A 26,525-nucleotide genomic window follows, 5' to 3' on the forward strand; every position below is an offset into this window, starting at 1 on the left:
CATAGACTGGCTATAGATGTTACAGCTTTGGTTATATGTATTATGGTTAGAGTAATTGCTATCATTGTCTTAAAGTAAGTTTAAGAATGAGTTTTACATACTATTCTCTGTGTTAAAAATTATACAGGCATCAAAGCAGAAGAAGGATTGTCGAATACCAAAGCAGGGTTCTTTAACGTGCGAGGAACGTGACATCTTTCCCAACACGGTGCACCACTATGGTTTGCGGTCAGGTTTTTCCGTATTATAGCCTGAAAACTCCACCATGTAACATGCCAGGGGTACCCCATTCCACCACCTGGGGCACACATCCCAGTTGCTCTGTAGGCAGAGCGCCTAGCCCCCGGCTAGGTTCCTGAGCACTATTTAGTCCCCTTTTACGACACGCTTAGTGCTGCTGCAAGCCTATTCTTTTAACACCCGGACCTGCACGGGGCTCGATTCAACAAAGTTAACAGCAGTTATGTGGAATATGTATATGCTACACTATAGGAACACATTGTGGGCCCAACTCCTTAGATACCGCTGAACGGATTTTGTTCGAGTTATCTTGGATAGTTATTCGCAATATGTAGTTGATCATATTGCGCTGCAATTTTTATTCAACGAATTTAACAGGAGTTATGGGACTTTGTTGTTTTTTTACATACTGCACTATAGGTATACTTTGTGAACGCAACTCCTTGAATACCGCTCAGCGGATTTTATTCGAACTTTGTAGGATTGTTAGTCACAATATGTTGTAGATCATATTGCGCCGCGAATTTGATTCAAGGAATTTAACAGGAGTAATGGGACTTTGTTGTTTTTTTACATACTGCACTATAGGAATACTTTGTGGACGCAACTCCTTGAATACCGCTCAGCGGATTTATTCGAATTTTGTAGGATTGTTAGTCACAATATGTTGTAGATCATATTGCGCCGCGAATTTGATTCTACAATTTTTACAGGAGTTATGGGACTTTTTTACTTTTTGTTGCGGCGGTCGACATATGGCTACATGGTGTTTTTTTATTTATTGAACGATTCTCTCTATGGTTTTCAAGTTAAAAGCTATAACCACAAAATAGCGAATTTTTTCACCCAAAGGGCAATCATATTTAGGAGCCGATATGTTTTCTATAAAAACATCTATTCTGAAATATTCAATACAAAATTAATTTTAATTTTAATTCCATTTTTTGCATGCAAATGACAAATTTAGTACATATTTTTTTTCAGATAGTGTAGTAAAATGTGACGAGAAGCTCAGGATCAATGAGAACATCACTACCCTCTCCTGTAATGACAGTATTAAAGTTCTTAATTCTTAATTTTTAAGAGAGTAATCAAGGGAACCAATGTTATAGCGGTAATCAAAAGAATGTAATCCAGACACAAAGATCAGACATGGAAAACAGACATGTACAACAAAGAACATAAAGTAATTAAAATCATACATACAAAGTAACAAAAGCAAATGAGCAACTCGGACTCAACTAAAAACTGGGAGCATGGACAAGGTGCACCGGTAGGGTAAGCGTCCTCTGCTTTTCTAGAAACACCCGCCGAGTTGCTCATGAAAAGTCAAGTCCGGGGTAGACAAGCGAGGAAAGGAAAACTATGACTCGTTGAATAAATCAGTTTTCATGGTGCAGATGCATACACCATAACGATCCACGAGTTCATGATGATGACCATGAAATTTTGTAGTGATGACTTCAATCTTGTAGCAACACAACCCTGTTCCAGAAGCCTATTTGTTAGAGTTCTAGCGCGATACAAAAAGTCTGCGTAGATTCGGCAAGTTCTGGCATCACGTATGAGTTGTGATATGAACACTCCATACGCAGGTACTGAAGGGTTGATGCCACAGATGAAAGGACATTTGACAATTCTGAATGAAAAGTAATCACGTTCGTCGTAAAGTTTGGTCAATAGTTTTCCTTTACCATCGATTTCTAAGTGTAGGTCAAAATATGAGGCTGACTTCACAGTGTCTGTAGTATCCTTTATCTCAAGTTCTTTTGGGTAGATGCGATGTATCAAATCCCCGAAATTAGGATTGTGTAAAGATAATACGTCATCTATATAGCGGAAACTGAGATTAAAGGATCTAGCCAAGGATATTCTTTCTTTCTTTCTTTCTTTGTTGGGGTTTAACGTCCGAGCAGCAATATTTCAGCAGCTATATTCAGACAATGAACATGAAATGGATGATAAAATAACATGAAACGGAAAAAAAAAGGATGGGTCACAAGGATAATAGGGTCGACAAATTTTGTTTGGCCCTGGAAAAAGGGGGGATGGTTTAGGTAGGGCAATTAAGCCTCCTGTGGCGGAGCGCAAAGGTTCCTACTCCTATCGAATACCACAGCAGGGTTCTTTAACGTGCGAGGAACGTGGCATCTTTCCCAACACGGTGCACAACTATGATTTGCAGTCAGGTTTTCCGTATTATAGCCTGACAACCCCAGCATGTAACACGCCAGGGGAACCCCATTCCACCACCTGTTGCACACATCCCAGTTGCTCTGTAGGCGGAGCGCCTAGTCCCCGGCTAGGTTTCTGAGCACTATTTAGTCGCCTTATACGACAAGCTTAGCGCTGCTGCAGGCCTATTCTTTTAACACCAGGACCTGCACAGGGTCGTAAGAGTGAAGGAATAGGTCAGCAAGTAAAGGAGCACAATTAGTTCCCATTGGAATGCCGACCGTTTGTTGAAGATGATTTGGAATTATTTCTTAAAATGTATGAGGAATCTCTACCAAGAACTATATATTTGTATCTCGGTGTACCATCTTTTTTGGAAAAACAACGATGTATAATGTTTTTAAGTCGGGATTTTAACTGAGTATGGGGAATAGAAGTATACAGTGTTGAAAAATCATAGGTTTCAATGCTATTATATTCAGATAAGTCTTGAACTGATTGTCTCCAAAAGATCTTTCGAATTTTTTAGGATCCACATTGAATTAATACCACTACGGGAGTAACAAGTGTTGTGGTAGGACTGCAGACCCTCTTTGACAGTTGTGAGTATAGAAGTTAAAAGTTTTGAAAGAGGTTTGGTGGTACATTTTGCAGATCCAGCTATGAAACGTTGTTTGTATGGATTCTTGTGAAGTTTAGGAATCCAGTACATAGACGGTAAATCACAATCATCGTCCTTGGTAGAGAGACCAAAAGAGGATAGCACAGATTTATGGTTTTTCACAATCTCTTCTTTGGAGAGAGTGGTAGCAGTATAGGTCTTATCACTGCTATTATTTTCTACGCCTACCTCTGATAATAAACATTGGATATAAAACGTTTTGCAGACAAAAACAATGTTGTTTTGGGCTTTATCTGCTGGTACGACAACATATTTGTCATGTATAGTAGAAAATGTTTTTGCTACATCGGGGTCTTTGAAAACTGATGTAGCCTTGGCACTCACTGGCCTACTTAAAAAAATTCCCAACGATGTTAGAACCGTCAAATTTGCGAGAAGCAAATTTTCGATCGTTCCCTCCGCGGGACTCGAACTTGTACCGCTGTGACATCTATGGCAACATTGCCTGCAAAATATAGCTTTCGCAAATATATAAAGCTATATAATATGAAAGCTACATTTTATATAGCCTAGCTGGTCGAGTAGAATAGGGCGCTGGACTTTGCGCAGGCGGTGTTGCCATAGATGTCACAGCGGTACGAGTTCGAGACCCGCGGAGGGAACTATATAAAAATATAGCTTCCGTTAACCGAGTGATACTTCCTCGTAAGTATATATATATATAGCTCCAAATGATATTTTTGTAGAAAGATTAGGCATTAATTTTAATTTCTGCCTCGTCGTGTTTTGTAGTTGGAAGATAATTCCATTGTTTTTTAGTAAAATGATATAAATTTTGTCCAAAATACTAAACAAATATCGGTACCCCATATTTAGTTCCGTTTTGGCTATACAATGTTCATGTATATTTATAGTTAAATATTGCACGTTTGACAGTGGAAGTAAATGGTGTGGGTTTAAAAGAAATGGAACCAATGCATCGCGATTGTGGTGGAGGAGACGTCGGAGACTGTCAAAACTGCTATATTCAGATCATTCGCAGCCAGGTAAATAGGCGTGATATACTAATTCTCAAAACGTTAGATATTAAAGAATTATACACCAGGTCCTTTATTAAACATACATACTAGGTTTTTTAAAGCAATAAGGAAGTACAAGAGGGTGAAAACAAAACATTTTAAGAACAACAGGTAATTTTAATAAGCCTGTACTGCTTGATAAGTCGTTATTTCCATGATATTACTTCCGTTGCATATTATTCTTTTTGTTTGTAAATTCATGCTGACGTGACGTATATTGTATTCTTGAATCTCAACATCATAACAAAATGGTGTTTTTCCCATGTATGCATTTTGACAAATTTGATATTTGAAAATAAACTTAATATTTTATTATCAAATTCAGATGAGGATTTTAAAGGTTTTCTTGGATTCTTTTCATTGATTTCAGCGACAAATAAAAGTGGCCATTTTGCTTATATACGCCAAAACAATTCTATAAATGGTGATGAAGCCACAATGAAAATGATCGTTGAAAAATATTCACGAAATATACCGTGCGTTTCGTTCTGGATTTTTAAAACTGACACCTTGCATGAATTAGATGTGTACGGTGGACAAGATAAACTTACAACGTTATCCGAAAACTACAGTACTACAACATGGGAAGAAATAAAAGTTCCGTTTTCGGGAAAGACAATCCGTGAGATTAGTTTAAGTGTATCCCGCGGTAATACAAGCTTCAACGGCATTATAGCAGTGGATGACTTTAATTTCATTCATTATTCGTGTAATGGTATGTGTAACAGTCTTAAACATAATAATAATATGAAAATTATGTTAGCTATGCGTTATGAAATTTTTATTTTTCCTACAAGTGTTGTTAAAACAGTTTCAAGAATCATTAAACGATCAAAAATAGTTACAGTATATTTTACCTGAATTTGGAAAAAGTGCACATTTTTTTTCATTTACGTCGACATTATAATTTCAAATTGCTTTTTATTCTAAAGTGTATGTTTCCAGCAAATTGATACCATCTACATGATAAAAGGAATATAAATTTGTTAATCATAAATTGCAAAGTTGTGACCAATTACTGATGAGAGAACATTCAAAACATTCAGCTCCTTATAACTGCATTTCTCGACAATTGTGACCATATTCAGTAGCTCTCAAAAATAACCTGGAAGCCCGGGTAATATTTTCGTTCAACAAGTTTCTCTCAAATATAACCCCGGGTCACTAGTGACGTCTTCTGTCTTTTGATTGGCTGAGCGAATATGACGTTATTTTATTTACTTTATACGTTCTAATATTCAAAATTAAATACAAAATACGTTTAAATATTTTTATCTAATTACTTATATCATCTTCCGATACAAATGCACAATAGTTCAGTTAATTTAGATAATTTCATCTTTGTTTTTTTTTTAAATTTTATTTCATAAGCGGCAGTTTACTCATACATGTATATTGTGTATATCTATCGCTGGTGACATATAGTCTATATTTTTTAGATCCTAGGGTCGCTAATGATAATGACCAGGGAACCAGATTATTCTGTAAAGTCAATAAACAATCCTATAATTATTTAAGTAATTTCCTTAAAACATACAAACATACAAGACGTATGTGTTCGAATTCCTGATAATGGTATCGTAAATTATTGTACAAAGCCTGATTATCTTAACAGATCAAACGTCCCAATTTACACTGCTACGACGCCTGACTGCCGGTGTATATCGAACTTGCCCGACGAATTGAAAACGTTTTCTGAATGCTTCAGGGTAAATGAAGTGCACATTCGTTTCACTTGCATAGGTATGTCCTGAGATAATCAGGGTGTTTGTTGCAAATGCAATTACCGTTTTCTAATAATGTCTTGAGGATCTATTGTTGACAGCATCAAAACACTATCTTGAATAAGTTATGAAATTTAAATTACTAGTAGTTTTTGTGTAAATAAAGTAAAAAATTGGTAGAAAAAGTCGGAAAGATCATGACCAAGCTATGAATGTGATAATGATGACTATGTGATATTTTCAGATACGACAACAACATCAATATCGTCTGACAATTCATTATCCACAGAAGATGCGATAGGTAATTTGAAGAACTGTTTTCAAAGACTATTATTAAATGATTTTAGCGATGCTGGTCATGTGATTTAAGAATGGTTAGAGATACAGAAATGTCCATCAATCAGCAATCAAAAGTTTTGAAAATATACTGAATTTGAGTTTCGTATGAAAATTCAAAGTTCAAAATAAATTGTTTCTGATAAAACCGAGCCTACGTTCTATAAACATGTCAAAAGTTAATGTACTGCTTTGTAAAAGACACCACTTAATTTGCAAAACAGAGTAATTTCGTCAACTCAAATGTAAGATTTTTAATTGTTTATATTGTATACATTATGAAACTAGGTGCGGCTATTGGAGCATCGATAGCAGTAATAGGCATTACCTTAGCAATAGTAACGTTTATAGTCATAAGGTAAGAAAAACAAAAGATCATAGTTACCTAGGGTAACAAAGTCTCATCATTGTTGAACTATAATTCTTCATCGACATATTAGGAGGTAAGCAGTATCTTATATCATGTGCAATATCATGTTTCAAAAAAGACAAACACTCTATACTTACGAACAATAATTTGTTTTAAATGCATTTAATAGAACAATGAACTTCAATGGACATTATGCTACATTAATCGCCTCAAATATTTTGATTTATCTCTCTTTAACTGGAAACATATTAATTGTTTTTGTACTGGACAAAAAATCTAACCTCTTATTTGTCTCATTTATAATATGTACATAACGTCATTGACTTTTCAAAGTAAGATAAATTGCAAGCTATTGTAAAGAACAGTGTGTTTATTATACTACTTGAATTTTCAATAGCAGAAATTCTATATGAAAATTATGCGTCAATTAAGATAATAAGGGTCTTTTGTTTATCAATAATTTTTCAAAGTTTTGAGACTCCACATATGATTCCCACCACTTATTCGGTACAATCAATCCAAATTAACCCCCTTAAGTTGTTCTAATTAAGGAGGGTAATTTAACAGTTAATAAATCTAGGATGCCAAAATAAATATATACCAGTTTTATATATTGTAAATTTCTATATGCTGTATACGTGTTTCAAGGAGTAGCCTCTCATCACCAGCAGCATCAAATATGTAGGAAGATCATAATCAAATTATTAGTTGTATACAAGAAGTACTCATAACCAAAACTATCGAACGAGGAAGCAACGAATGAAGTCATGCATTACGTTATCAGTCTTCCTAGACCTGTCAAGAGATAGCATATTTTAAGTGAAACAAGTACCTGCGTTTATGACAACTTCCGAGAAAAAAATCACCACTGTCGTGTTAAGTTTCCCTTGACCAGTTACCAGACAGCGCGTTGATGAATGAAAAATATAATAACCTTTTGTTTATGATATTTAAGTAAATTATTATCCTCAAACATAACAACTTGATAACAATTGATTTTAATACAACTTAACAAATGACATGACAGTTTTCAAAATATACATGTATGTTTGTCATCACTATCCCAGGCAGAAATAAAAAAAGAAGCATATAGACATTTCTGATATTTTAACCGTCTGACCTATCCAAAATGTCATAGTTTTAATAATGTTAGTTTACTCTGGTTAACCTGCTAGGTTTAAATCAAACTTAACACGATCTTTGCAAGACAAAAATGCAATTTATGCATTTTGTCTCAATATTTGTCTTAATAACATGTTTATAAATGGATACTAGAACGTGCAAAATCAAATTGGAGGTATATGTCCCAACTACTCATACTCTTCTTAGAAACAAAAACCATACTTAAGAAGTCCTAAAATGACTCTTGTGAATTTAAACATAAATTATGCACATTGTGATTAAATGACAGATTGGCAGAGGGAAGTTTTACAAACTTTTACGCCCCGTGCAGGTCCGGGTGTCAAAAAAATAGGCCTGCAGCAGCGCTAAGCTTATCGTAAGAGGCGCCTAAATAGTGCTCAGAAACCTAGCCAGGGGCTAGGCGCTCTGCCCACAGAGCAACTGGGATGTGTGCCCCAGGTGATGGAATGGGCTACCCCGGGCGTGTTATATGCTGGGGTTGTCAGGCTATAATATGGAAAACCTGACCATAAACCATTGTGGTGCACCGTGTTGGGAAAGATGTCAGTTCCTCGCACGTTAAAGAACCCTGCTGTGGTATTCGATAGGAGTAAGAAACTTTACGCTCCGCCACAGGAGGCTAAATTGCCCGACCTTACCAATTCCCCCTTTTTTCGAGTGGCAATCAATATTTGTCGACTTTATTATCCTTGTGTCCCATCCTGTTTTTATCATTGCATCATCATTTCATGTTCATTCTATCATCCATTTCTTGTTCATCGTCTGAATATAGCTGAAATATTGCTGCTCGCACGTTGAACAAGCAAGCAAGTAAACAACCTTTTACCATTGTTTTTAACTTGTCGCTTTTGAACAAATTATTGGAGGTAAAACCGTTAGCATGAATATGCTACATAAAAAAATAAATCTGTAACGAGCAAGTCAATAGATAGCGAAATCGAACTATCTATTGTTCATTTATTGCAAAGACAATGGATATGCTGAAAATGTCAGCTCAAGGCCACCCAAGGGTCTTCAATAACCGACAAGGAGACCCTCACACCGTAGGGCAACTGGCCCTATAAACAATATTATATTCGAAATAGCGCTGACTTGTATACTCCGACAACATAAAAATAAACTACAACTGAAAACGAAACAGGACATACAGAGGCAAGATGTATCGGACTTACGACAAGCGCAAAAAAAATTAGGCGGGAGTAAAGTACTTTGGCGTAATCACAATTTCACAATTAAATACACCTAAACAAAGGTCTGAGTCATTTGTTAGACAGATATAAAGAAAACTGACTATTAGCAGTTACCTGATATGTAAGCTCTAGACCAGTTTAAACCTACAATAAGTTATGTTCTAATCGTATGCCATATCAATCCAAATTCTTCTCAAGCGGGTTTTTGAACTATGGTACATCACAAATCATCAAATAAGGACACAACCCATGTCATGCCGACAATTCAACTTTTTTTTTGTGTTAAAACTTCATCAGGATAACTTCTACTAAACCGCTCAAGGGACTTTGTTTTCATCTGTGGCAACATCCTTTCAGCACCTAGGTATGGAGTTTTCAAATCACAAATCATACGTTATGTCAGTACTTGCGGTAATTATGCAGACTTTTTGTTTCGAGCTACCCTTCTTAAAATAAGCTTCTGGAGCAGGGTTATGTTGCTAAAAGATTGAAGTCATCACTACAGAAATGTTATGATCGTCATCATGAACTCGTGGATCGTTATGTTGTATCAATCTTCACCGTGAAAACTGACTTGTTCAACGCGTCAGAGATTTCATTTTATCTTTCGTTACCCTGAACTTGACATTTTATGAGCAACTAGGTAAAGAAAAGCTTACCGGTGCACCTGGTCCATGCTCCCAGTTTTTAGTGGAGTCAGAGTTGTTCATTTACTTTTGTTATTTGTATGTATTATTTTTGGTTATTTTATGTTCTTTTCTTGTGTGTTATTGTTTTCCTTGTTTGGTCGTTGTCCCTGCATTACATTCTTTCAATTTTTGCTGGAATCGTGGTTCCTTGATAACTATTTAACTCTATCATTTGGGGCGGGAATATTCCTTTGTGAGGTAATTCACAGTATTTCTATTTCATTTTAACTCAGTCGTGGTTTAGTTGTATTTGCTCCAAAGCAATGATGATTTGCAAATGAACAGAACCCCCCCCCTTTATTTTTTAAGTGCATACACATCTTAATAGATTATTATTCTAAAGGAACTGTAAAACAGAAAAAAAATAATTTCCTCTCTTGTGATGTTTATTGAACAAATTATTTTATATTAAGTAATGAAATAAATGACTACTCAAAATTCATGAATAAGAATATGTCATTATAACGAACTCTTTGTGAATGAACAATGTTTTGATAAGGCGGTTTAAACCGTAATTTCTGGAGCGGTTGCTGAATAAGTAATATCGTTAACTATTGTAGAATCTTGTAATATTAATTGTCTGATTTCGTCAGTTAAGATTTTGAAACGCATAAAAACTTCATCTTATGATTCTACTTTAGGAAAAGAAATAAGAGTAGAAATATCCAAAAAGAGACGGAACAACATACAGACCATTATATTGGACATCAAAATGTTGCTTTCTCTGAAAACTCCAATGAACATGCGTCATACGATGTGATATGTTATAACAACGATAAAGGCGAAAATAGCGATAACTTAAAGAAAGTCAATTATGACTATGCCTTTCCAGAACCATATCAAATTAACGATAAAAATATACCGGCTTCCGTAGAAAATAAGCAAAACGTTAAAAATACCACTGACCATACCGATGATTATTTTGTACTTGAAAAACAATGTCAGTATGAATTGGCCCAACCGATGGAGAACACCGACAACACCTACACCATTACGGACACAGAATACGCAGTTTCTGGTCAAAATTACCACAAAAATAAGGATGCTAATGTTTACTCGCGTTCTGGGGACACTCTGTATGATTCGACTATTCATACGAAAAAGTCAAAATGAAAATCGATACGATCATTTTGTATGACAGCAAACATAATGGAACTATGATTGAAGGAGAAGATAGCCTTTTTATGGGCGATGTAACTTAGTTCTTGCATTTAAAATTGGATTTAACAAGTTACATATAATTGAACTAAAATAACTGTATCTTGAGTTCCACGGCCGGATTTTTTATTTTTGGTTTGATGAAAACTTAAAGGTGAATAGTTCAATATTAATTATCAATAAGAAAGCATACACAACTCATATTTTACCTAGTTTTTGTGCTTGTACTAATAGATGACTTGCTAGAACGTATTAAATTTTATGTATTCTATACTTAATTCATATCATGTATACCTTAATATGTGTATTAAAAAAGGTCAACTGTTCGCTTTTTTTTTTGGGGGGGGGGTTTCTTAAATACAAATATTTTACTGGTGCACTGTGAGTATAATAAAAAAAATGTCGTATGCAGAATATTTAAAACTACTGAATAATAACTTTGAATGTTTAATATTCCAAACGGTTAACAAACACAAAGAAATATAGTAGTTTTCAGAAACATCTTCAATTATTTGTGTAAATTTATTCAACGGTGTCATTGTTCCAATAAAGATATATTTATATTTACATTCTATACGCATGTTTGTTCCGTTTTCTCGTAGGAATATTATAGACTTTGTTTCTAATACTAAGACATGGACTAGATGCGTGACCCGTGCATGTGGTACAATAGCTGTTATAAAGAACATATTGATGGCATAGCTCATTTTAATTTTTTTCGCACTTTATTACCTTTTTATCAAGCAGATTTTTAGGTTATAATCTCATTATGTAAAACCACAGAAATTAGAATAATACATCAAATTTAGATGAAATCATACTAAAATGAAGAAAAATATAGCTATGCAGGGGCACAATTTGCCCTCAGAAATTTCGTGGTTTGTTATTTAATAGAAATGTCTCTGAGTGAAAATCACTTTAAAAATGACAAAAGCACTCGAGGAAATTACACTAACATAAATACTCACACACACATACAAAACACATGAGCAATCAAACTCATATCTCAATGCTCGGTTGTTTACAAAAGGAAAACTTTAAAATTAAAAAAATGATAATGTTAACTATGTTTAAAAATACACGACTCCATTTAGCCAAGTGCATGTATTTCTTAGAATTATGCAAGAAAAGTATTTGAATTTGGAAAAATAGTGATCATGATAACTGATCGAAAGCAACAAAGTACACTGTAATACTGATAAAGACAAAATAACGTTCATCCGCTTTTGAGGTACATTTGTAAGTGTATATTTACTGAAACAGGAAATTCGAAAATACTTATCACAAGAGTTTAAGGTCATAATTTAGTATAACACTTCATTTACTTGCACATTTAGTATATGAAGATTTATTCAATACTTCCTTCTTCAAGGAAAAAAAATGTGTGACTTACTTTGATTTACTACGATGGCAAATATTTGCATGATCCAAGCTCTTTTTCTGTGTTTTTACTCACAAGGTACGTTGCTCGATTACAAAATAGTTTTCATACAATAATGCTACAATAAATTACATCTTCAGTTACTCTCTCAAACACATGAATGTATGAGGAAAAGTCCAAATGAATCGGTTTTCCGAAAGTTGCCTACATGTGCATACACTCAAGCCACATTTTCTTCGGGCACATGACTCAACAATTGGTTGATATAGACCTGTTTCTTAGTGCATGTATGCTGAGTTAAACGTTAAACTAACAAAACATGACCATTTAAAAATATTTTAGGTACATGTATGTACCTGTAAGTGTGCTTTTTACCTTTAGTCAAACTGATTTTAAAGCAGAAAATCTGTAATATTTTAAAGCGCTTTTTAAATTAAAATGTAGCTATATCCACTTCAATTACTCTCGTTACTTGTAAGTATTTCTATGTATTTTGTACGGACAACACATATATACACGTATTTTTTAATTTCCTTTAACATGTAATAATCATATGAAGTCACAAAAAGGAAACAATGGCCCTTTGTTCTTTATTTGATTGAAACTTTTTTAAGAAATCATTTTGCAGTTTTGAATAGATAATTATTTTGGGCTTCTACAATCGGATCCATGTTCATTGTCTATCTGGCCAACTGATACCGTGAAGGATTATTTTGGACGGTGTAAGATTTTGAGGATAAAAGATATACGAAAAAGTTACGTCTGAATTTTATATGGACTAGTACTTAATGCATTTGTATAACTTAAAAAAAAACAAACTTTCGATAATATTTTATAAACATGTAGAAGATTCGATGAATATGTCTGTCTCTTTCTGTTTATTAACCTGGTTTAAATCACCTTTTTATTTAGAAATGCCTGTACCAAATCAGCACCATTGCAATGGTTTTTAACTTACCGGTTTTTAACCTGATATTGCCATGTTTTATACGGAATTTCCGTTTGACTTTTTTCTTTTGAATACTTTGAATAATCTGTTCGGTAATTTTGTTATTACTTTCGTGATTTCATAGTGCATTTGGTATTTGTTTAAATAAAGTTTGGTGAATTAATGTTATTTGTTTATGTTTACCTTCCTATTTCAAGTCATTTATATGCATTAAGTTATGCATGTAATTTGAATTCACTACTTTAAAATCAAAGACATGTTGAACCTTTTACGTTATATAATACTATGAAATTAAAGAATGAAATGTATCTTTTCCGGGTGTAAAAAGAATAGGCCTGCAGCAGCGCTAAGTTTGTCGTAAAAGGCGACTAAATAGTGCTCAGAAACATAGCCGTGGGGCTAGGCGCTCTGCCCATAGAGCATTTGGGATGTGTGCCCCATGTGGTGGAATGGGGTACCCCTGGCATGTTACATGCTGGGGTTGACAGGCTATAATACAGAAAACCTGACCTGACCGTAGGGCATAATATAAATACCAAATAAGAAATAATTTCAGATATCACAAAAGATCTTCAAAAAGTTTAAACACACCCCTAAAGTAAGCTACGTACGCTGCAGTCACATATTTTTATTTCTGACACAATACAGATTTTTATTAGATTTCCCTAAAACATAAAGCACTGATAATTACTGTCACTTAATTCTTATATGACTTCAAATATATCTCGCAGATGTATTTTAGTTACAGAAGCTTTTTTTCTGCTTTAGGATCCCTGGCTTTTAATTCTACCAAAATTATTGATGGAAATTCAACTATCATGTGCATTGATACTAATCAAGTCCTGAAAATAGTCAGTATATACAGTATCCAACGTTTGATGAAATGCATAGATCGTATAGAGACTAGAACAATTTCTAATCAAACGATACGACGGGTTGGGGATCACTGCAATGGACATCAGATGTGTTATATTAACAGGACTTTAATGTCTGCTGAAGAAACGTACCTCAGCCAGAAAGGATATTTTGATCTTGCTTATAACTGTCGGTTTAATCAAGGTATAGTATTGCAAAATACATACCAAATGTAATCGTGTATCTGTAATTTTGTGTTTTGTTCTCATCGTTACACGTGTTTTATCACTTGTATTCCTTTAGATATATATATATATATGTGTGTGTGTGTGTGTGTGTGTGTGTGAAATCCTGTTTGGGTAAGGTTTAAACTGACAAACGTCGAGGCAAGTCTATATCTCATACAACATATATAAATACTATCACATATGAATTTTAAACTCCTGCGGCAGATCATAAGAATCAATTTCTAATTGTTTGTATGTTGTTGTCCCTTTCGGCAAATGTCGAAGGGGACTTAGGTTTGCACTCCGTCCGTCCGTTCGTCATTCTGTCAGTCCATCAGTCACACTTGGTTTTCCGGACTTTTTTTGTAATGCCTCATCCAATTGATTTCATATTTGGTATATAGTCTTATAATGACAAATTACAAATTAAGTTCGAATGACGTTACGGTTGAACGATTTTGCAAAAGTTTTTGCCCTTGGACATAGTTTTATGTTTTCCGGACTTTTTTTTCGTAATGCCTCATCCAATTGATTTCAATAACTGAAATATTGCTGCTTGGACGTTAAACCCCAACAAACAAACAAACAAATTGATTTCATATTTTGTATATAGTCTTATCATGACGAGTTACAAGTTAAGTTCGAATGACATCATGGTTGAACGCTTTTTACAGAAGTTATGGCCCTTGGACATTGAAAATTTCATGAAATTATATGTTTTCTGGACTTTTTTGTAATGCCTCATCCAATTGATTTCATATTTGGTATATAGTCTTATCATGACAAGTAACAAGTAAGTTCGAGTGATGTTACGGTTGAATGATTTTTACAGAAGTTGTGTCCCTTTGACATAGAAAATTTCATAAAATTTTATGTTTTCCAGACTTTTCTTTGTAATCCCTCATCCAATTGATTTCATATTTGTTAGCTAGTCTTATCGCCCCGTGCAGGTCCGGGTGTCAAAAGAATAGGCCTGCAGCAGCGCTAAACATATGAACCGTATGTTGTAATTATTTTTGGGTATCAGATTATTTTTTGTAAACTAAATTACAATTTGGAATTCATCATGTACCCCTACATACTTGTTTGATTTATTTATACGGAACTTTCTTAATCTACCGAAGCAGAGCATGTTAGCTATACGTGATATTAAAGCTGCTGTTAAGATCACTGTTGTTGACAAGACCAGGTGTTTTCAAAATTTTTTACATTGTAATCAGGTTATAGGAATATATCTTTTGTAAGTTGTTTGTCATCACCTATGACCATGTTTGTTGTATGTTTATGAGTTTTTTCATTGTTCCAAACAATACGGCAAACCCATCTTTCAATATTTGATTGCTAGACGCAAGAATCATAATAAGAGTGATTACATGTAAGTTTAGTTGTGACGTTTACTCCAGTTACCTTAGATGATACAATTGTCTGAATTTAATGATAAACCATTAAATTCGTTTATTGCATTAATACAATTAGTTATGGTTTATATAAATAAGTGATATTCGGAAGAATTTTAAACGGTATAAGCGATTGCGCGCTTTTAAACCCGTGCAAAGGTATACACTTTTCCCGCTTTCAAAGGAATTGTATTTATAAAGGAATGTTGTTAGCTCATCATTCACACTTTGATATTGGAAGGAATGCAGTCAAAATTCAGCACTCGAAAAAATTGCAGTAAGCCGAGAGGTAGGGACGAGGCAGAGCCAGACAAAGGCACAATCCAGTTGGTAGGCAACAAAGGCGTAGGCGGAATCAGATTCAAAATGAAGCTGAACCAGTTCAACCCCGGCCTCAACCCTAGATTGCAGCAGTTGATAGGCGGGAAGAACCTATGAATCAAGAAATGCAAGTTCCTTTGCTTACATTCAAATTTTATCGTCAATTTCATGTCCATCGTCTGAATATAGCTGAAATATTGCTGCTCGGACGTTAAACCCCAAAAAACAAACAAAACTAATTTTGTTGATAAAACATGAAAAAAAAGCTATCGAACAGCTTTCATATATGGGTACAGTCAGAGAAGCTGCAAAAGATGCTGCAAAAGATCAGTGATATACATATGATCAACAATTTAGATTACGTGTATCACGTGATGTTACCAAAAAGTGGTTGAAAAAAAGATACTCAGTTGTGGCTTAGATTTATCACTACACTACTAAACAACATGATCTACAAAGCAATAGTCCAAAGATATGTTATGATTACAATTTTTAAGGGATATGCTTTAGACGTAATTGCCTTTATATGCATTAATTGCAAACATATTCACTCTGCTTTGAAATGCAGCAGATTAATCAATACTGGTTCCAGGCAACAAGTTATAAATCAATTTGGATATAACAGATCTGATGCATTTTAAAAAAAAAGAAGAAACCCATAAATTCGGGAAAAATCAATGCAATTCATTAAGTTAAATATTTCCGATCTCAACAATGAGCAGTTTAATATTTGGTCTCTAGGATATTCTCAAGTAAAAATAATTGAACTAGAGAAGTTACTTTACAACTACCCCGATAAATATAATGCAAAGATTTTACTAGATGGTTTTACATTTGGATTCAAATTGAATTATGCTGGACCACGAGGTTCAGTTATATTTGATAATATTGTCGATAAGACAGAGCCCTGAAATTGCTTCCAAAAAATTACAAGCTAAAATTGAATTGGGACGTATGACCGGGTCTTTCGACAATAAACCTATCTCAAATCTTAGAGCCCTGTGCAGGTCCGGGTGTCAAACGAATAGGCCTGCAGCAGCGCTAAGCTTGTCATGAAAGGCGACTAAATAGTGCTCAGAACCCTAGCCGGGGGCTACGGCGCTTTGCCCACAGAGCAACTGGGTTGTGTGCCCCAGGTGGTGGAATGGGGTACCCCTGGCATGTCACATGCTTGGGTTGTCAGTCTATAATACGGAAAACCTGACCGCAAGCCATAGTGGTGCATCGTGTTGGGAAAGATGCCACGTTCCTCGCACGTTAAAACATCCTACTGTGGTATTCTCCCGGAATAGGAACCATAGGGCTCTGTCACAGGAGGCTAAATTGCCCGACCCTACCCACTTCTCGCTATTTCCAATGGCAATCACAATTTCTCGACCACATTGTCCTTGTGTCTGGTCCCATTTTTTATTTCATCATCATTTCATGTTCATTTTATCATCCACTTTATGTTCATCGCCTGAATATAGCTGAAATATTGCGGCCTTCAACCCAAACAAATCTCAAATCTTGCTCTCCAGTAGGAATAATTCCTACGAAAACTAGTGGATTTCGGCTGACAACTCACCTTAAGATAAAATGATGGTAAAAATATATGTTATTAATCATTTGAAAATGTTGATTAAGTCCAGAAATCATCAGCATTTAGAATTGTAAAGATTCACCCTGATGATTATGTTTTATTGGGAATTAAATTTTTAGATAAATATTTTTTTTGATAAATGCATGCTCATGGGTTGTTTTATTTCGTGCTCAATTTTTAAAAAGTTTTCTACCTTTTTACATTGGGCTGTTTCTGAAGAAGCAAAATCAGAAAATTTAGATCATTACTTTAAATGATTTCTTTTTTGTTAGGAGAGTTGAATCAGATGAATGTTTAAAATTAATGAAAGCTTTTTCAAAGGTATGTTTAAGACTTTTAAGAGTTCCGATAGCGGATGTAAACCTGTGAGACCTACCACAAATATAGAATTTTTGGTACTTACTGTAGATACTTTGGAATTAATGATTAAAATTCCACAGGAAAAAAATAGAAAAATTAAAAGGTATTTCAAATGGTATATTAAATAAAAGGAAAGTTTCTCTAAAAGAATTAGAATCATTAACTGGTATGTTAGCTTTTTGTACAAGAGCATTGCCATCAGGTCGAGCTTTTAGTCGCAGATTGTATGCTTCTTTGAGTAAGGTAAAGATACCTCATTTTCTCATTGGAGTAACTTTAGGGATGAGAAAAGATTTGGAAACATGGAAATCATTTTTTGGATAAGTTTAATGGAACTTGCTACATGAAAGATGTTAATTGGATGTCAAACGTTGATTTGCAATTATGTACGGATAGCGCAGGTGGTAAATCGTTAGGTTGTGCAGGAGAGAGTAATCAAGTGAACCAATGTTATAGCGGTAATCAAAAGAATGTAATCCAGGGACAAAGACCAGACATGGAAAACAGACACACACAACAAAGAACATAAAGTAACTAAAATCATACATATAAAGTAACAAAAGTAAATGAGCAACTCGGAATCCACTAAAAACTGGGAGCATGGACCAAGTGCACCGATAGCAGCCAATGGGTTGTTTTAAGGTGGCCAACCAGTTGGCACAATGAAACATTGGCTATATTACTTATCCTGCAATTATTCTAATTGCCATGGCTATTTATTTGTGGAAAGAAATATTTTCTAATAAAGAATTTTATTTCATTGTGATAATTTAGCACTTGTTTTCAACGTTATATTCGTATAAATTAATATTGAAATATTTCAGTGTATACAGGTGAAAATATTGATTTCAGGTTCGTCTATTATTCATAGGGCCTCAGAACATGTTAAACAAAGGCCAACTGTATCTTATTTTGGATTAGACAGAGATGGCTACAGAGTTGTTTGGATAGGATAAAGCGGTCTACGTTGGCATTCAGTAGAAATCATAATTTAGAATTTACTATCTGCAAAAATGCCCTCCTAAATAGCTTGTTATACATTGTGGGGTTAATGATATTGCTTGCATATCAAATGGTGATTTGATTTTTCAAATAAAAAAAAATACATTACAAATATTTGTTTAATGTTGTCATATACAACTATTATTTTGTCGGGTATTTTACCTCGAAAATGTTGGCGTTTTGATATTAGTAATTTTGTTTCAGAATCAATTAGGATAAGAATTAATAGGACTATAAGAATTTTTACCCAAAGACTTGGAGGAAAGGTCATCTTGCATAAAGTGTTTGCTGATCAACACTCATCTTCCTCCGAAAGTGACGGTGTTCATTTGTCTTATATTGAAAATGACATTTTCATAAATTCAATTCAATCTGCATTGGAGATGTTTATTAACTAGTTGAGTTGTGATTTATATTGTACAGTTATTTATAAGTACACGAATAAAGTTGTATGTTGTAAAATTGAATTTATATTGTTTCAAATTGAGGTTATTGAGGCGAAATTGTCATCGACTGATTAATTTTGTTGGCGATGTTAACTGCGGTGGTGACTTTGCAAACTTTATGATGGTTGCCCGTCAGTGAATATCAATATATTTATTTCATTCTTGCGTCAACATACAATCCGTTTGTTGACAAGTTAATTTTGTTGAATTATTAAAGTCATGACAATTTTGGCCAAAACCTATAGTTGAGTTGTTTATTTTATTATAAGCATTACTAAAATCAATCGAATTGTTTTATTAGGTCATTAAATGATTCATTTGATCATATTTCAAGAAATTTAAATGAACAATTCTGTATTTATGGTAATGGTTTTGTTTAATATAAGCAATAACTAAATTTAATGAATCAACTATTAAATTCGTTTATTGCATTAATAGAATTTGTTATCGTTTATATGTTATCATTTAGTTGAACTTTTTAAATACCTAAGCGATATTCAAAGGAATTTTAAACGGTATAAGCGATTGCGCGCTTTTAAACCCGTGCAAAGGTATATACTTTTCCCACTTTCAACGAAAATGTATTTATAAAGGAATGTTGTTAGTTCATCATTCACAATTTGATATTGGAAGGAATACAATCGAAATCCCTCCCACCGAAAACCCTTTATTTCGATACCTTTTTCTGCTGTTTTGTTTCTTTTTCAGATAGAACAATATCATCAGTAACCACAAAGCGTCATGATTTACCATAAAATGTGTGTCTAGAAAAAAGATTGCGTGTTGGCGGAATTTATCAATCCTCCTGATGGTAGCCCGGTGGTGACGTCACAAATTTTATGATGGTTGCCCGTCAGTGAACATCAATATATTTATTTCATTCCTGCGTCAACATACAATTTGTTTGTTGATAAGTTGATTTTGTTGAATTCATTAAAGTCGTGGCAATTTTCGCCAAAACCTATAGTTGAGTTGTTTATTTTAAGCATAACTAAAATCAATCGAATTGTTTTATTAGGTCATAAAATGATTCAGTTGATCATATTTCAATGAACAGTTCTGTATTTATGGTAATGGTTGTGTTTAATATATGCAATAAATAACGGATTATAAAATATTTTGTTTTTCTTTAATCAGTTTCAACTGCACCAGACAGCTATAGAGGTGTAATTATGATTTTATTATCTTTTTAGTTAAAAACTGTAACTTTGATGATGAACTGGGACATGTATGGTGCAACTTTACAAGACTTGGCGAGAAGGATGGATTTATATGGCGACGAAAATCTAAATTTAATTTCTTACGATCTGATCATACACATCCAAATACCCGTATGCTAATTTTTATTACTTACATTCGTCCTACTGTAAGACGTAAATGTTCACCTGACTTCGTTTTTTTTAGCTCACCTGGCCGAAGGCCATGTGAGCTATTGCCATCACTTAGCGTTCATTGTCGTTAACAATTTTTCAAAATTCTTCTTCTCTGAAACTACTTGACCAATTGGAACCAAACTTGGATGTTTCTTAGGGTATCATGCAAAGAACTGGTGTGGGGATTTTTGATCCAGCGAAAAACATGCCCGCCGTTACTAAAAATAGAACATAGGGGGTCAGACAGAAGTTTTTCGCATATATCTCCAAAACGGTTAGGTTAAGCCCAATCACGACCAGATAGAAGTGTTCAGCATGATGAGATCTATCTGCGGTCAAGTTTTCATTTTAAACTATTCGGCCACGTTGGAGTTATAGCCCTTTTTTTTTTTTTTTTTTGCTATTTTTAATATTCCTACTTTCAAAAATCTTCTGCTCTGACACTACTTGACCAATTAGAACCAAAATTGATATAAATGTTTCTTGGGGTATCCTGCATGGAACTGATGTTTGGATTTTGGATCCATCGAAAAGCATGGCCGTTGTTACTAAAAATAGGACATAGGGATCAGACAATATTTGTTTTGCATATATCTCCAAAACGGTAAGATTTAGCCCATTCTAAAAGGGGTAAAAGTGTTCAGAGTGATAAGATCTGTCTGCGGTCAAATTTTGATTTTAATATATTAAGCCATGTTAGAGTTATTGCTCTTTTCAAAGGTTTTGGCTATTTTTAATGTTATTTCAAAAATCTTCTCCTCCGACACTATTTTACCAATTGAAACAAAACTCGGTATAAGTGTTCCTTGGGGTATCCTGCATAGAATTGAAGTGGAGATTTTTGATCCGTCGAAAAATGTGGCCACTGTTTCTAAATATAGAACATAGGAGTCAGACAGTAGTTTTTTTTTTTTTTTTTTTTTTTTTGGTTTTGCATATATTTCCAAAACCGTTAGATTTAGCTAAATTCTTTCAATAGCTGAAATGATCCTTATTTTTAGGACTACAAAAGTCTTCAGGCATAAAATTTGTCAGACGCTTTCTTATAAGAGTTATTGCCCTTGACAGGGGAAAAATGACTTTTTTTACAGTTTTCAGCCAATGTCTTAAAAACTATGATAGATTTAAACTTTCATTTACTAAAATGATCTTTATGATAAGTCCTATCAAGGTTTTCTTGAGTCAAAATTGTTGGACAACTTCTTGTTTAATTGATTGCCCTAGAAAGCAAACATTCATACAGGTGAGCGATTCAGGCTCCTGGGAGCCTCTTGTTTAGCAAAACACATGAGACAACCAAGGTCAATTGATATCTAACTTTCATTCCTTGTGTCCCATCCGAAATTTTAAATTACCGAATTTCAAAATCTTTTATACTACATTACTTCATACTGAATAATCAATCGCCCTTTTCCAAAATGATTTAGAAGTTTACAACAATTAAGTTTTTTAAATGAAACATGTACGATGTTTTTCATTGAAATATTCTAGTTGGTAGTCATCATTAAACGATATGTTACATGTACTAATAGATAAATCAGTTTTCATCAGTGACGCTAAGTTTGAATTATCCTTTCAACAAAGCTAAAAAAGAATTTCATCACAACACTGTACTATTTATTTCCTAGCAACCACAAACAAAGAAGCTACATGGAATAAAAAAGCAAACTGATTTATATTAACATAAATATTTGTATCAAACCATATCAAATGGTTTTCATTTATTTCCTGAGTACATTCATCTGTTGCATGTTCTTCTTTGTTTTATTATTATTATTTTTTTTTTTGAAAGATGCTTTATAAATCATCATTCTACGATAATGTATGCACGTAATGAAGCTAGGTAAATTAACTAAGCTTCTGGTTACGCATGAATATATGTATTTTGTGAATGGATAAGGTACAGCTGAAATATTGTATTTTATTGCAGCCTCGAAGGGAAAATTTGCGTATATTCTTCACAGAAGGAAGGCGTCTTTAAATGCTACTACTACGATGATGATGGAACTTAAAAACAGGTCTATTAAAGATAGGTGTTTAGTTTTTTGGTATGTGATTACTGACACAAAGCATCGTATGGAGGTACAATTTAATGGCGAAACCAAGCATACAATGTCTGGAGGTCAAAAGATATGGACTCAAAAAATGATTTATGTGTCTGAAAGAATACACAATATTACATTCCTCGTATCTAGAAATGGTGTAACATTTGATGGTCAAATAGCTATTGATGATTTAAGTATTTCTGATATTGATTGCAAATGTAAGTATTAACATAAATATGATATAATGATATCTACGATACCATCAACCATAAGGATACTAAAACAATAGCAAAAAAGAACTGTTTAATAAAACACAGGTTTTATTTAACCAATTTGTAGTGTATATAACCAGAAGGGAAATATAACAATTAAACTATAGTCTATCAGCTCAAATAATTCTTTAGCTGTAAGAGATAATACCCTAGCGCCACAAAACTTTAACAATTACTCAAGTCTGAGAAAATTCTAAACTGGTAATGCAGTCATCAATTTATTTCAAAGACTGTGATTGGAGTTACAATATAAGTAAAGAATATTCTTTGACTATGTTTCAATTTTTGTGGCCCCTGACCTCCAAAAATTCTTGGGTTTACATTTGTTATATCTTTACTGAATTTGAATGTATTTTAACATTCAATGAGTCACAGATAAAACAGTCAAAAAAGGAAACATATAACTATTCAACTTCCTGGTATTCCCAAATTGAATTGAAATCCCTTGCTTTTTGTCATCAAAATAGCACGTGTTTATATATCTTACATGTCTTTTCAGATATGACACTACAAGACGATATGTGTACTCCACTATCTAACATAGACGATAAATTAGAGACTTGTGGTGAGCCTGAAAATTTGACCATCTCATTTGATCCAATCGTGCAGACTTGCACAGATGTGTACTCTTTTATCAAAGAGTCATTTTACAACACATGTTATACATCTAAACCACATTCAAAGTGTGTGTTTGATCTGAGTACCATTGTTGAGATGAAGTCAATGTGTTTCTGGCAAGATGAGGTTATTGTGGAATACGATTGCCTAGGTATTGATAACATGCTTTTATAAGAGTTTGTACTGAAGCCTTGGTTGTTAAGAAATAGAAAATTAAGATAAATATAGTTTTCTGATTTAATTAATTTGTTTACTTGACTGTTGAATTTTTGTTTTTTGTTTTGTTTTTGTTTGTGTTTTTTGTTTTTTGTTTTATGTTTTTGTTTTTGTTTTTGTTTTTTTTTGTTTATGGGCTAGAAATCACAATTATGAACTCTATACGTTGAACAAATACTTGTTTTAGTAAGTAAAACTTACACGATAAATTTTGCTATTAATTACATAACAAAGAACAAATATAATATAACCGGGAATTATCCAATTATTTTTTTTGTCTTGGAAATAATTTGTATATAATATATAAATGAATCCAAAATCATTTTTCAATCAATCATTATCTCTAGAATATATATATATATATTTTAAGGTGTAAGAATGACCTTTTACTCTCCGTATTTTATAGATTTAATGGACCCTTGGTTAAATATAAATAATGAGTCGCCGAAGATATCACTAGGTTTGTATTCAGTCAACTGCATTAACATAATTTATGTCAGTTACAAATACCAAGTGTCGTTCCATTAAAAATTATATATCATTCTACTATGAATTAAAGGTTATTTGGTTTATTTTACCTTCAATGCACCATATGAAACCTTTGACACTTCTGCCTGTTCCTCAATATTTTGAGCTGAACAGTGATTTGCCTATTTTTTTTTATTTTTTTTTCTTTTTTTGTAATTTTGGTTTCCATATCATTTCATTGAAGCGATTTGGTTTTGTTTACCTAGGCACATTTGGAGTGGTAGCATCCTTAGTTTGCATATTGATATCCGTGGCAGCATTTATCAGCATAAGGTAATGAATTAGCTAGTAAAACTTGTTAGACTAATATAACCCCTTCATTCTCCATACTTTAAAAACATCAAAACATTTTCACGCTATATTTGTACGCTATTAAACACTTTTTTTAACGCAGGTATTTTATTTCGTAAAATATATTTGGCAAGTTTGAATGGAGTTTTAAAAGACCGAAGACCGAATAATAGAAGACGACAAAAAAGACTTCTACATTTAATTTCAATTTCTTTCAGAAGAAGAGGAAAACGAAGAAACGCAAACTTAATTATTAAAGATCAAACATTTGAGGACTACATGGGACATCAATGCATCAATTTAACTAAACACCAATCAAGTAATGACACTAACCAGATCCATATAAACCAAACCGCAGAAACAACCTTCATTGATTCCAACACCGACTACGATTACGCAACATCCGGATTTAAACAGACTAACAGAAATAGTAGAAATGATATTGACAATTTTCTGGAATTCAACAGAGATACCGAGGACAGAGATAACATTTCAATCGATGAATATACTATTGAAAAGGTGAACTTTTTACTTGAAAAGTCATCTCCAGATTATGAAATGAGTAATCCAGAAGTTGAAAATGACATTCACGGAACTAACTTTGCAGTATCAGGTCATTCAAAAAGCAATACGCATACGTATGGCCATTCCAAAGACAAAATGTATGATTCAACAGAGCACGCACGGGACAGGTACGATCATTTCACGGGACTGAAAACTGACGATGACTACGACATCAGTCGAAAGTGATAATCAATTCATATATCTGTACCATATTGGATTGTTTTAACTATAGTTAATAATAGAAACATTCAAGTACCTTAAGTTATCGAGAAAATTAAAACTAAAGACAATATCACCAGTAAATAGAAAGGGAAACTGATAAATTCATAAGAGACTAGTTACATTCGTTGAAATTCTGGGCTATGCTATTTTATCTTTATTGAGTGTTAAGGAATTCAAAATGTTGTTATAAATGCCACACTTTCAATCGTTTGATTATTTTTACCGTTTATCATTCGACTGCAATATGGCAATTTTATTATCAACGCTTTTACTTCTTTCCAGCATGTTGTATCATTAATGAGTAAAATATCGCCTGATTGGCAGAGATGTGTGCCATTTTTTATATGATACACAATGCATAAATGATGGTAATCTTTCTCCAGAAACACTCCGATTTTTAGAGTTCGAATTTCTCACCTCTGCTTATTCGTTTAGCTCTCCTGTTTCTCTGTGCTTTGTTTGTCGATAAATATAAATCAGGGCTACTAACAAATTAAGTTAAATAAACACACACAACAAAGAACTGAAATCACCAAAAATAAAAACTACAAAGGAACAAATAATGAAAAAAGAATTGCAATAAGACTTGTTGAAAAATAATAGATACATCTAACAAAGACATATTATGATTTCATCATATAAACTTAATTCATACAATTTCTCAGTATAGAAGTCGGTCCTTATCTACACTAGTAGAACAACGAAAATTTCAATTGAGGCCAACCTAAGGTGTTACAAAATGTGCTTGGTTTTTTTGTGTAAATAAAAACTTTTTATTTCTTGTGCTTTTTTTTAATATCACAGAATCATTTTTTTTTTGTGAATTTATTTTTGAAATATCATTATATAAGCCCAATTTACGAAAATAGATACACGGTATGATAGATATGAAAAATGCATCGAACAAAAGAAAACTTATGTTAAAGATAAATTTTAAAAGTCTTGGCCTTTTAAGACTTTCCACGTCAGTTGGCATGAATATCAACTATAATCACAGATAGGTATTTGTAAGAAGCACAGACTGATCGACCGTCAACAGTACCTGAGCTCACTCTGCCTGGTTTGAATGGGTCGTGTTGTCGTTCGTAAAAGTGTATTTTGTGCTGTAAGTTCTGTTCGTCGGTTGCGGTTTTCCATACAAACTTCTTGC

At 33.5% G+C, this 26,525-nt stretch overlaps 2 protein-coding genes and 1 pseudogene across 4 annotated transcripts; all 3 read left to right on the forward strand.

The window, feature by feature from the left end:
- Nucleotides 1-1,220: 1,220 nt before the first annotated feature.
- LOC148619439 (uncharacterized) lies at nt 1,221-11,265 on the forward strand. The gene is made up of 6 exons (XM_088579316.1): nt 1,221-1,284; nt 3,952-4,083; nt 4,442-4,831; nt 6,085-6,141; nt 6,465-6,534; nt 10,210-11,265. Exons 3-6 carry the CDS (start codon nt 4,555-4,557, stop codon nt 10,679-10,681), a joined length of 876 nt encoding a protein of 291 aa, XP_088435442.1. The 5' UTR covers nt 1,221-1,284; nt 3,952-4,083; nt 4,442-4,554; the 3' UTR covers nt 10,682-11,265.
- A 771-nt stretch (nt 11,266-12,036) lies between these two features.
- On the forward strand, nt 12,037-25,700 carry LOC148619440 (uncharacterized). Of its 3 annotated transcripts, none has more exons than XM_088579308.1 (8): nt 12,037-12,185; nt 13,825-14,115; nt 20,440-20,577; nt 22,550-22,882; nt 23,436-23,705; nt 24,177-24,226; nt 24,501-24,571; nt 24,808-25,700. In XM_088579308.1, the coding sequence occupies exons 1-8, from the start codon at nt 12,134-12,136 to the stop codon at nt 25,337-25,339; spliced, it is 1,737 nt and encodes a 578-aa protein (XP_088435434.1). In that variant the 5' UTR covers nt 12,037-12,133; the 3' UTR covers nt 25,340-25,700. The 3 variants fall into 3 exon arrangements, with proteins under 3 accessions (XP_088435434.1, XP_088435435.1, XP_088435436.1); XM_088579309.1 differs by having other exon boundaries at nt 24,811-25,700; XM_088579310.1 differs by lacking the exons at nt 12,037-12,185; nt 13,825-14,115 and adding an exon at nt 19,954-20,098.
- LOC148619441 (uncharacterized) lies at nt 15,406-19,198 on the forward strand (annotated as a pseudogene).
- Nucleotides 25,701-26,525: the final 825 nt, after the last annotated feature.

Source organism: Perna viridis, chromosome 4 (assembly GCF_037379345.1).
Source record: "Perna viridis isolate PV_CMFRI_1.1 ecotype Kerala chromosome 4, ASM3737934v1, whole genome shotgun sequence".
NCBI lineage: Eukaryota > Metazoa > Mollusca > Bivalvia > Mytilida > Mytilidae > Perna > Perna viridis.